This window comes from Lagopus muta, chromosome 5 (assembly GCF_023343835.1).
Source record: "Lagopus muta isolate bLagMut1 chromosome 5, bLagMut1 primary, whole genome shotgun sequence".
NCBI lineage: Eukaryota > Metazoa > Chordata > Aves > Galliformes > Phasianidae > Lagopus > Lagopus muta.
In genome coordinates this window covers 2,104,628-2,117,133 of record NC_064437.1, presented here as the reverse complement: position 1 = coordinate 2,117,133, position 12,506 = coordinate 2,104,628, and the positions used below count along the sequence as shown (strand labels likewise).

The 12,506-nt window shown below is 41.8% G+C and overlaps 2 protein-coding genes across 4 annotated transcripts in view; one reads left to right on the top strand and one right to left on the bottom strand.

The window, feature by feature from the left end:
• Nucleotides 1–2,590, bottom strand: part of LOC125693055 (integrin subunit beta 3 binding protein) — a 23,991-nt gene extending 21,401 nt beyond the window's left edge. The window contains exon 1 of one of the 2 annotated variants that reach the window (XM_048944458.1): nucleotides 2,498–2,590. In XM_048944458.1, coding sequence (XP_048800415.1) covers nucleotides 2,498–2,502 — 5 coding nt within the window. In that variant the 5' untranslated portion in view covers nucleotides 2,503–2,590. The remainder of the gene's footprint in view (nucleotides 1–2,497) is intronic. The other variant, XM_048944457.1, reaches the window with a different exon arrangement.
• The window catches only part of EFCAB7 (EF-hand calcium binding domain 7), a 27,441-nt gene continuing 17,523 nt past the window's right edge, over nucleotides 2,589–12,506 (top strand). For both annotated transcript variants that reach the window (XR_007376973.1, XM_048944453.1), the window contains exons 1-5: nucleotides 2,589–2,710; nucleotides 5,227–5,411; nucleotides 9,645–9,856; nucleotides 11,293–11,379; nucleotides 12,220–12,415. Coding sequence is in view for 1 of the 2 variants with exons in the window: in XM_048944453.1 (XP_048800410.1) it covers nucleotides 5,228–5,411; nucleotides 9,645–9,856; nucleotides 11,293–11,379; nucleotides 12,220–12,415 (679 nt within the window). In the remaining variant the exon portion in view is untranslated. The remainder of the gene's footprint in view (nucleotides 2,711–5,226; nucleotides 5,412–9,644; nucleotides 9,857–11,292; nucleotides 11,380–12,219; nucleotides 12,416–12,506) is intronic.

Sequence of the window (12,506 nt, the reverse complement as noted above, 5' to 3'; positions counted from 1 at the left end):
ACAAGAAAAATATGATCTCAACCAAAGCAAATATATTAAGTAATTAAAATACACTGTACAAAAACATCGCTTGTTTAGAAAGATTAAATGTTTCCATAGGAAAATCCAATTCTCCATTTTTATACTAGAGATAAAAATCAAGACACTGAGGTGAATTTCACAGGATGCCAAATATACACTTGTCCCCTAAAAGCCATAAACAGTGAAAAAATGCAAAAGCATTATTATTTACATACCTTCTGAGCAAGGGTTGAAATCATTTTTCCTTTAGTAGAATTATTAGGCATTTAAAACGCAGGTACAGCCAAGGTGAAAAAAGTGGTTCTTCCCATCATTTTAGCTCTTAACATGATTCAGTGCTACCAGACTATGACTTAACTGGGGAACAGATGCTCTATGTCTTTACAGGTCCCCAAACCATAAGAAACTATTTTCTAGTCTTCTCCACTATACTGATTCAGGAGCACGCCAAGCTCTCTCTGCAAAATCTGCTCTGCTGAACTGGATGCCCAGCTGTTAATGGCAATGCTAGGAGAGGAAAGCTGAATATTTATAATACTTTATATCGTACAGCTGTCTTCTAAAGAGCAGTCATCAAAATTTTATTGAATGCAGACTAAATGCTCAAAGGAAAGAAAGGTCAACATAAATTAAGACTATTTTTCCCAGAGACAACTGAAACTTTTAAAGTACATTCTTAAATCTTAATGGTTTAAAGCATTACATAAAACAATGAAGAAAAAAATGTAAAATCTTTATAAGAGCAGTCCCCAAGGAATATATACTATATCAATTTAAAGAAGATTTAGAAATGCACTACATTTCAAGATCTTAGCACAGTTTTTATCTTGGGAAAGAACGTACTGTAAGGAATTAAGATGACCTCATTCCAAACAGATCCTCTTTTAATTTACGGTACCACTCCAAAACAGCAAATTTAAGTGCTGGAAAAATTGAATGAAAAAACACCTTTGAAATATAACTCAGGTGAGGGTCTTTTATGTGTATGAGATTATAATGATCTCTGTTACAAAGAGGAAAAGAGGAGTATTCTGTCTTTTAAAAAGCCAAATAAACAGGTAACACGTTTAAAACAGTGACTGAAACTCTTGCCAAAGGGCAGTCAAAGCTGTAGCAGTTTGATGGAATTCTTTACAATGTATTTCTTTATTTAATACCAACCCACGTTGCTTAAGGAATACAGACTCCATTACATCTTCCGCTCTGGTGGCAGCAGGGAAACATATTTATTAATAGGCCTACTCTGAAAGGCTGCTCTAGGGACCGACGCATTTGCATGTTAGGCTAAGGCTTGTTGTTGATGGAAGTTTTTATGACAGACTTCCAAAAGAGCTGGAAGCCAAAGTAAAGGAGAATCGAGGCCCGACATCGCTGCAGGAAGGAGATAAATGAGAAACTATGTGAAAATCATGCTAAATTATAAATTGGAAAATTTCTTAGGGAGAAAGCTGTGGACCGGTGGAGACTGCGTTATTTAAAGCCTGTCAAATATTGTGTACAGCAATAGAGGTGACGACAGTCCCAATTGCCCTCCACTGACTTGCAAAACCCTGCAAACACCCAAAGCCACGATGCTGAAGCAGCAGCCCCAATCTGGACAAGCACTTCTGCTGCAAGGAGCCGTAGGGGGCAGCTTTGGCCGCAGCAGGTCGGCTTAGCCCTGCTTGTCCCAAGGTCAGATCCTGTGCTACTCAGCAGCCCGGTTTGCCTGTGGGCTTCTTTGTAGAGATTGTCTCCCTGATTCTATAATGGGAAAAGTAAAAAAGTGCTCCTGGCATCTGCTGTCCGCTCAGAACGAGTTAAAATTTGTGCTTAATCTACGTGGACTCCTTGGCTGGGGTCACAGAAATAAAACTGATCCAAGTTCAGTTTGGTTTATCTTTTTTATATGACTGGAAAAGCCTTGCTGTGGCTCTGGATGAGAACCCAGTGCCAGCTTTGAACAAGAACGGGAGGCAGAAAGATAACGCACATGAGATCATGATACTAATAACTTATTTACCTCTGCTTCCTACACTCAGATCGGTTCAAAATCACATAATGGGGTTTATTTTACTCTGTACGGTTCAGGAAATATGATGGCTTATCTTTATAGCTAGCAAGGAACGCGTTACGTTTCTCAGGTTAAAGCTGTGTATTACTGCTAGTGTATTGATAATCTACCTTTCCTGGTAGTATTTTCAGTTTCTCACTAATATCCTGTGACTTTTACTCGCTCGCTTTGGAGTTTGGGTCCCTTCCAACCCAGGCGATTCTACAGTGCTAAGATTCTTTCGTTAAAAATACCCTCGGGATACAGCAGCCCGCTGTGAGGCCGTTTCAGCCGGCTCCCTCCCGCGCCCTCCTCAAGACAGCTCAGAACCGAACCCGCCCTTCTCCGCACAGCGCCGGCCGCCCGCCCGCCTTTCTCCTCAGCGCGCCCCCCGCCAACGGCCACCCTCAGGGTGGGCAATGGCGCCCGCGCGCCGCTACGTACGACATCGCGGCGGTTCGAACGGCTCCCGCCACCTCGCGCGTCCCCGCCCAGCGCCGTGCAGCAGCCTAAGGCCGCCGGCTGGAAACGGCGCCGACGGGGCGGGGCGGTGGAGCCGCGTCCCTCGGGCCCGGGTGTTCGGGCACTGTGTGAAGGGAGGGGCCGGGGCTGCCCTGCCCGCCCTGGCCTGCCGCCGCGGGGAGGTTCGGCGAGCAGGTTGGTTCCGTCCTGTGGGAGAGCGGGGATTGAACGTTTTCTCTGTGAGGGCGGATTGTCGATAATGGCTGAAGGAGCGGGGGGAGGCGGGCGGGAAGGCCCGAGCGCGGCCGGGGAGCGCGGAGCCCCGCTGCCCCTCAGCGGCGTTGGCTGTTCGCTGAGCTCCTCCTCGGCTTTCACCTGTTCCCGTTGTGTGTGCGTGTAACGCTGGTGCTTAACGACACTGACAGCGTCTGTAGGAAGCAGGCTGTATCGCCGTTCCCGGTGGGGTCCTTCGGATGCCGATGTCGTATTGAAGTGTCAGGCGGGCGGGCTGTGTGTTACAGATAGGGCACTTCATCCATGATAAGCGATTATTATCTTTCTTGCTCAAGAGTAAAAGAGCCGTATAACTCAACGCTGTGAGTGATTTAGGCCCCCGGAATAAGAATCTAATGAGTCCTGAAGGGGACCCTGCGATGCTGTTGTTGCTGGACTTGAGGTGTTCAATTTGTTCTGCTGGAAGATATTTTCTGAAATCAACGCTGGGTAAAATAATCTGAGAGGCTGTTAGAGCAACAGTGCACCGTGATGGAGAGTCCCTCTGTGACGGCCTTCTGAAAGCCTTCATCACCTCAGGCAGGAGCAGAAAGCTGCTGTTGGAGTTTGCTGGCTGCTTGTGAACAAACAACAGTACTTATGGCTTGGAATTGCTTTAATTCATAAAAAATACAATTAGTGATTTTTTAAAAAATTCTTTTGCAGTTATATTAGCAAATATATAGTGAACAGTTATATTAGTTCTTAAAAAAATTGATAGGATGAGGGGGAATGGTTTTCAAGTGAGACAGGGGAGGTTTAGGTTAGATATTGGGAGGAAGTTTTTCAGCCAGAGGGTGGTGAGGCACTGGAACAGGTTGCCCAAGGAGGCTGTGGGTGCCCCATCCCTGCAGGCATTTAAGGCCAGGCTGGATGTGGCTTTTCAACCACCCCATTCTATGATTCTGTTAAAGTATTAAGTTTTGAACATGCTTAATTTCAGACTTACCTAAATATCATTGCCATAAATAAGTCTTAAAAGCAGAATGAAATGTCTTTAACTTCATATGCTTGAAATTTTGACCAACTTTTCTACTGGCCATTCTTCTAACTGCAAAACCAGGAAAAAAAGCCTAACCCTTATGGGGTGACACCAGAGAAAAAGTATGCAATCAACAGCTGTATCATTTTTTTAAAAACACTGAATGCTATGTGGTGTTTATCACAGAAAGGCCTGGGTTGCAAAGGAGCACAATGCTCATCAGTTCCAACCCCTGCTGTGTGCAGGTCGCCAACCAGCAGCCCGGGCTGCCCAGAGCCACATCCAGCCTGGCCTTGGATGCCTGCAGGGATGGGGCATCCACAGCCTCCTTGGGCAACCCGTTCCAGTGCCTCACCACCCTGTGTGAAAAACTTCCTCCTAACATCCAACCTAAACCTCTCCTGTCTCAGTTTAAACCATTCCCCCTTGTCCTATCACCATCCACCCTTGTGAAGTTATTATGATGTTATACTTTGTCTCTGCTGGAGGTGTATGAAGCAAGATGGTTTTTCAGCTAGCTCATGTGATGGAAATTGGTTGCTGAGTGACAGAGGGAATTCCAAGAAGTATACAGTTCAACATAAGCATGGTTACATGTTGTTTTCCCTAAGGGACAAAGGGGCCTTTTACAGGGCTCTTCACACCAACAAGTGTTGCAGGGACTCCCATGTCACATGAGTCAGTTGTGATCATGCAGCTGCAAAGCTCTTAAGTGCTGCATCCATTCTCTTTGATATTTACTTTGTTGTTGTTGTGAAGAAGCTTTTTAAATTACTCTGTGGCTCCCACAAACAGTGGATTTTTTCCCCCAAAAAACACTTTTTGGTACTTCTGGTGACCAGTAGCAGCAATGAGGGTGGCACTGTGAGCAAAACAGTCATAGGGATGGGATGGGTTATGTTCATTCATTTTACTTCTGTGACAAATCATGTTGGACCTAGGAATGGTGGTGAAGTCATCAGAGCCAGCAAGTGCAGTTCTGTGCAAATTCTCCCACCATTTTTGTTATTAGCTAACATGGCAAGAGTGGAAATTTTAGTAGTAAGGAGTAAGAGCAAATCCTACTGATTAATTTCTAAACACAGCATCTGTGATGCAAACCATTGCTAACTCAAAAACTTGTATTATGCTTTCAAATAACGTGACCATGTAGTTGTTATGTCAAATGTCTGCAATGAAAATACAACACAATAAAACTAAACCTTTTCACTATCAAGAGAGAACAAATGGTGAATAACAAGTAGTCAGTACTTCAAGCTGTTTTTGTTTTGCAGACCTTGTGATGCTTTCCTGCGAAGGTAGATTAATACTCTTATCCCTGGGTTAGATGCTGGGCAGTGTGCAGTCTGAGGCTCTAGGATAAATTGTGATAGTTGGTGTTTCAGAGGACAGAGAGGAGTTATTATTAAACAGGCAAAGGAGTGCCAAGCTGTAACTGTGATTGTGTTGTTCACAGAATGGCCAGCAGCCCTGGGAGTAATGCAGCCCTCGATCAGAAAGGCACAGACTCGGAAGGCTCTCAAGCAAAGCAGTCTCAGCATGCAGAAGAAGCCATCTTTTACAAGAACTGTCGAGCAGCTTACCTGACCATTTTCAAAAGCAGTTTAGAAAATATTAAATCGAAAGAACAACTCACTTTGGGTAATTATTTGATTTATTTTTTTTTTTTCCCCTCTAACTGGTGTGTGTGATGGTTGCAGTGGGCAGTTTGCTAATAGCAGCTAGTAATTCAGTAGTGAAAGTATCCCAGCACACAACATCAGTACCTCCTGTAAGGAGTTTGCAGTAGTTTTAGCTAGGGTTCACGTTTCAAGCTCTGGTTGCTCTATCTTTGGAGATATCCATTATTTACCTGTTGTAAAATATATCACTGTGATTTTTTCAAAGTATACAGAAACTACCATTCCTCAATGCTTTTCATTTTCTTTAAATCCTTAATCTTTGTTGCTGGATGGCTCATGGAACTGGTAGTAGTTACAGAGCTTTTCATCTCTAAATCACCAGTATGAATGAGCAAAAGTCAATACCAGCTGACAGCTTACAAGGGTTCGTAAGTGAGCTGTTGAACACCACCAAATCTGATGGAAGCATTGTTGCTTGCAGGGGATGGGGAAGAGGAACTGCTCTTTGTTTGTGACATTTCTGCAATACATTCTTTCCTATCCCTGACAAATGACTCAGTGAGTTGGTACAGTTCATTTCTAGTTGACAATTGCCACTATAATCACAGAAAATCACCATGATAACTGGCATTAATTGGCACAGAGGTTGGCAGATTGATGTGAGAAGTTTTGTCAGTATTACCACCTTTACTGATAGCCTCATCAATTCTAATCTACTTTATCTGAGTACTATGTGAAAATGCCACCTTTCTGGTACCAAATTTATAAATGGTCTATTTCAGCCATTGGTGTTTTCTAAGGATTCTTACTTTTATTAAAACTGTTAGTTAATTAAACAGTTTCTATAGACTGTATATGTAGTGTCTGTGAACAAGTGGTATTGCTGTCAGCATTACTATAGGGGGAAAAGAAATCTGAATGTTTCAGTTGTGCTGAATAAAGGCGAGAGTAGATAGATAATGGAAGCTGTGGAAAGTACCAAATTTGTTTTGAAAATCTATGGCATTTCTATGTTCCTTGCATGGAATCGTTAAGCATAATTACATAACCTGACCTGAGAAATGACAGCTGTGTGTTGGACATCATCTTAATGACAGAGTAAGATAAGGGATAAGTAATAATATGTTTCCGTTGTGAAATAGGTTTTGCTTCCTCATATAAAATTTCTCAAGCAAATATCGTATCAGCTGTGCCATCTGTTGGATTTGTATTGCTGTGGGCTGTATCTTACTATTTTTCCTTCTTGTTTTTCTTTTGTTATGTCATGAGAAGGACTATTTGTGGTTGTCTGCAGTAGCATGGGGTTGTGTTAGGGCTGAAACACACTTCCTGGGTTCTCTATTTTCTACCTGGAGTTTTGTGGTTATGTGAAAATCACGGCTGGCTTCATTTGGAAGAAATACTTCCAGCTCACATGGCTGACAAAGAAAGTATGAGAATGTAAACCTTCAGTTAGATGAAAAGAACCCAAATGTGTAGTTTTAAAAGCCATGGTTTTTATTTTAACCTTATGGGTTTCAAGATACAGCTCATAATACACTTGGGACTGTTGATATTACAGGTTGTTCTCTGAAGCTCTCTTAACAGATTATCATGGCAGCAAGCAGTTTGTGCGTTGTGGTGTTTGTGTTGGTGTACAATTGTTTGTAATGAAAAAAAACCCAGCAAACAACTAAAGGAAAAAAAGGCTTAAGGATGGTGGCGCAGTGCCCTCGATTCCCTTACCAGGTGCTCAGCACCCAGACTTTGACTCCAGAGTACACCATGTCCAGAACTGAGCAGCAGAGTTGTGGTCTCTGTAAACAGCGGGCATGGTGGTGATGGGTTGATGGTTGGACTGGCTGACCTTTGTGGTCTTTTCCAACCTTAGTGATTCTGTGAGTAAAAATCCATGCTGTATTATCAAATCATTTACTTAGGGCAGAAGTCCAGTGACCGCTTTTCTTTTTTCCTGCACATGTGAGGAAACGTTTGTCACCAATTGCTGCATTGTCCATGGCTAAAATGCAGTAGGTATCTGCCTCTAAAGCCATCAGCACAAAAGCTCGGTGTGTGTCTCTGATGCACTGATTTTTATTTTTTTTTTCATTTCTGGTAGCTTCTTTCCTTATGTTGATACACAAAATTCTGTGCATTAGCAAACATGTTCTTTCTGCATATGACTTAGCATTATCTGGGCTTTCTGGGCTGTAATAAAGTACTTTTATAACGCCCTAATGATAGTTTTGGATGGTCTGGGTTTTAAAATAGGAGCAGTGTGAACAAGTGTCATCTCTTTTATATGTGGTTTGGCTTTCATCTCGATCCATACCCTGCTGCTGTGTGCTTACCAGGTGTTTGGGCATTTCGGTTTCAAGGTCAGCTCAGGAAGGGCAAACAGTAGATCAGGCTCCCACTCCTCAGAGATGTAAGAACCTGCTTCTTTTATAACGTGAGAGTACTGAGAGTTACTGTAATCCTGTGTTGCAATTTAAATAAATTCTGGCACTTATCAGGTGAGCGCGCTCCATTTGAAGCAGCTGTGGCTGCATGATGTTTGAATAATAATCTGAACTGCAATGTCCACATAGAGATTGGCCCTGCAAAATGTTACTTTGCATATTGTATTATGTGTGATGCAATATTGCATACTGCAGGATTAATTGGTGTGTTTAGCAGAATGGCTCTGCAAAGAAGGATGAATAAATACGAGCTGGATGGTCTTTTAGGTCTTTTCCAACCTTGGTGATTCTCTGAAACTCAAGAGGTGTAGTGAATAGCAAGCACTGCTATCTCAGGTTGTATAGGATGTAGTGTTGCCATATGTTTGAAGGATACTCAGTTAAATATAAGTTAATGCTGCACTGCACTGACCTTCCAGGGAGCTCTGCTACCACGGAGCCAAACACAGAGTGAGTAACCACCTTTCCTTGTCTGACCTTGTACTGAAATCCAACAATAGCTGCGTGCCCAACTTTAGCCTGGGTAAAGATGTAAGCTTTGCTATGTTCTCCTGACTGCTTGGAGAGGTCAGGGCAGAAACCTTTATTTAGTCCTGGGCTTTCAGTCTGACATTAACAACAAAGGTGTCTGGTTTTGTTTGTTTGTTTTTACGGTGACACTGTTGCCTATTGAACATTGTAGCAATGCCTCCACCTCATTGCAGGGGTGCTGCTGAACTGTTCTCAGCTGGTGCAGACTTGGTCATCAGGCAGCTGGCTAAAAGTCTAAGTGCCAGCCTCGATAAATGTCAGCTCTTTTATGTTTTCCTAAAACACTTTTATTATATGGGATGATTCAAAAGCGTATCTCCAGTTTCAGGTAGGCTGTGTTTGATTGTAGTCCATTGTCATACCTGCTCTGGGTACACTGGGAACTGATAAAAGGCTGTTTTCAGGAAGGGCTTTTGGGAGGCAGGCTAGCTCCAGCTAATGCATTTTGAAGAATACCAAATGTAGGAGCAGTGTCATTTTCACTTTCCATTTAAAATTCACGTTGCATAATATGAATTGATAAGTTCAAATGTATGGATGTGAGTTAAAAGATTGTTTAAGATAAATCTACACAAGATTCTTGGCAAAGTGAGTGGGAAAACTCAGAAGAAACAGCTTTCACTCTGCAAGCTTTCACAAGATAATAAGTTCTTGATATTAAAGCAGAGGATACAGACAATTGTACACCTGTCACTTGAGGAGGCTGTCTTTGAAGTCGTGGGTATTTTGCTTCACTAAGGTATTGACTCTGCTGATTTTATTTAAGGAAATCATCCCACTGACCTTAAGAGAACAGTAGCAATGAGTAAGCAGTAAGTGAAAGCTGTGGGTCAAAGCTTTTAGCCAAAAACAAAACAAAGCAAACAACAAAACTTTGTATTTCTTTTCAGTTGTAAGAATATTGCACTCTGGCTTCTTCTGAGCAGTGTGGCACCTGTCAGCTCTGTGCTGGATCATGGTTTGTGAGTGCAGAAGAATGCAGGCCTAGAAACAGAAACTGCTCCTTTCATGATCCCTTATCTGCCCCTCAGGCTGCTCCAACCTGTCTGGTAGGAAGCACAGAATTCCAGGCTGGGGAAGGTCACAGTCAGCCTCTATCAGCAGAATGCAGGATTGAGGCTATAAACAAAACTGTCTTGTACAGCTGGTTTTCCCTTGAATTGATGAGTCTTGAAAATATATGTTAAAAAAAAATCAGAAGATGGGAAGTGGTTAAAGGACGTTTTGAAACAACTCCTTTACTGGCAGCTGGAATATGGGCTTAATGTTTTATTGTTCAGTTCTTCAACAGGCTGGAAGAAACCCATCTCAGAAGACAGTTAATAAATACTGGACTTCACAAACAACCACGCTGAATTTTGATGATTTTTGTACTATTTTAAAAGAAGAAACACCATCTGCAAAAACTGAATTGCTTGAAGCATTTGGGAAAATAGACACAGATAACACTGGTTATATTTTACACGATGAACTTTATCAACTTCTGACAACAGTAAGTGTCAGTAGGAACTTAATCATCCATTCTTAGACTTTAATAGAGATTTTGGGAATTAGTGCAAGTATTCTGAACGTGTAAGCATGTATTCCTGATCAAAACAGTTCATAACTGATTCATGGTGGTTGTTTTTATTTTTCTGTTGTTGTCAAAAGTGAGTATAACACAAGTTCCAGAAGATGTGAAGAAGAGTAAATTGGAAAAGAAGGAAGAAATAATTCATACGATATATTTGTTGTGCTTGACCCAATTAACAATAATTATTTGTTAACTTCCATCGTGGTGGCAGAACATTCAATCCTCACTCAACATGAACAGAAAAACGTAGTTGCAATGGCAAGAAAACATTCTTTATGTGGTAGAAAACAGAAGTGACAGATGTTGTACCTGTGTGACCTGGTGTAGGAAACTGCTTTGGCAGGGGGGTTGGACTCGATGATCTCTGGAGGTCCCTTCCAACCCCTACAATTCTGTGATTCTGTGATGTTGAGTGCTCCTGTAGCTGTGCCATAAATATCTATACATCCTGAAATGTGACATTAAGTCAGTGCATTGCTTTGTACAAATCCAGGCTGAAGAACTCACTGGACATGCCTGCAGAAGCAACTGGAGCTGCTCAAAATGGGGAGGATCAGGATTTGATTTGGAGCAATGTGGTACCAGGACCATATGTCAGCATCACGTGCTTACCAGCAGTGAAGTTCACATTAGATTTTGGTCCTGATTGACACCACGCATCTATAGCTAAAAAGTGACCTGAAGTAGATTTCTGTACGGGAGCTGTGTGTTGCTGTGTCATGGTAACAGCCCCATCCATCTGTGTAGAGGAAATTGCTGGAGGACCTTGGGGAAGGCTTGCTTTCTTCCTGACAGATACAGCTCATGCCCCTGTGGCAAGTGGGCCACTCAAAATAGTGACGCAGCTTCAAATGTGGTTCCAAAAGGAGAGAAACTGCTTTGAATTCACACTGATTCCAAATATAAACAGGTGCAAGGCAAATTCATATGTAAAATAAGCCTTCTAGTGAATTAAACTGCAGATATGGACTCATCTACTGTAAGTGTAAGAGGGTAGCTTATGAGTGAAAAAGGCTATTAAGAAGCTAGAACTTGTTTGTTAGCATGCTGTATTATAAGTGAGAATGACTGGCAACAGGAACTGGGCAGTGTATGGAAGATCCATGATTAATTGAAGTGTCATTCACAGGGGCTTTCCAGGAGGCAGCACAAAATTGTATAAACTGGTGCAGTTCATCTGTTCAGTGTTTAGTAATGTTACAGGGACATATTTTTTATAATGTTGATCTCTACTTTGGTGAGTCAAACAATTTAAGGGTATTAAAATAATCTTTCTTTGTGTTTTAGTAAACATGTGATGTAGGTGGTCAGTATTCTTGATTAGGAACTAAAATTAAGTTGGCTTTTCATTGCAGGAAGGTGAAAAAATGACTTTGGATGAAGTGAACGCAGTAATTAAATTACCTGATTTTAACTGCAATGGCAAACTGGATTACAAGAAGGTAAGGCAAACATGTTCTCAATTATGGCAGTAATGGTATTGCTAAAGGCAGCATGTACTGCTTCTGTGTGTTGGTCCACTGGTGACCTCACCACAGCCCACCAGCTGCCCATATCCTGAAACATAGTATGTATTTGGCTACGTCTTTCTGTTTCCCTCATTTTATCTCACAGTGTTCTGCCCTTGCTGTTATCTGCTGCAAGTGAACCTGATGTTGTAGACACAGCCTAACAGTAAGCATGAAGCCTACAACACGTGTGAGGATGAGAGTGAAAGGAATGGCAGGATAAAGATGGCAATTGACAGCAAACAGCTAACCTGTGAGAGCTGCTGTGTCTGACATTTCATAATTCTTCATGTGGGGGACATTATTTTGTACATGGAGCACCTTGTTTTGAAGATGCAGCATCTTATCAATTATTCTGATGACTGAGCAGTGGCTAAGCTTTGAACTGAATAAACAGCCCACAAAGATTTGCACATAAATATAATTTCACAGAGGAAAAGCAGCTCCCTATTAAAATCCTACCTAAAAATAATGTCAAAAGAAAAATAGATCATCTCCTGAGCTGAAAAGTTCTTGGGCTGGAATATTTTCTTTCTGTATTTCCACCTCCTTGTTGAATCGCAGCTCTGTTTTGCTGTCTTTCTTGAGTAGTCACTCTGATTTAAAGAAATTAAAATGAGTATTGTGAGTAAATATAGTGAGAAAGAATGCTTTACATCTCTGCTTCGATTACTAATGTTACACTTCTAATTTTTAAAACTATGAGAAAGGATGTTTTTGCTTACGGCATTATCACAGAATCATAGAATCATGGTTACTTTCCTTTGTCTCAAGTTTTGTGACTTATTTGTGGCGACCAGTGAGCAGTGCTGCAGGACTGCACTAGAGAAACTGGAGGCTGATGGTCGATTGAGGCATCGGCAGTTTGGAAGTGAAGCTGAAGCTTCCCCTGCAGGGCTCACAGTGCCAGTATCAAAACCATCACTGAAAATCTCGAGGAAAGCTGACCACAAACCAGCACCAACCAAAGGTATTTATTTTTCATATTGGGAGCATTAGTTTTTTTCAGAGATCACATTCAGACTTAATGAGCAATTGAGCACTGTTTAATTTTTCACAAA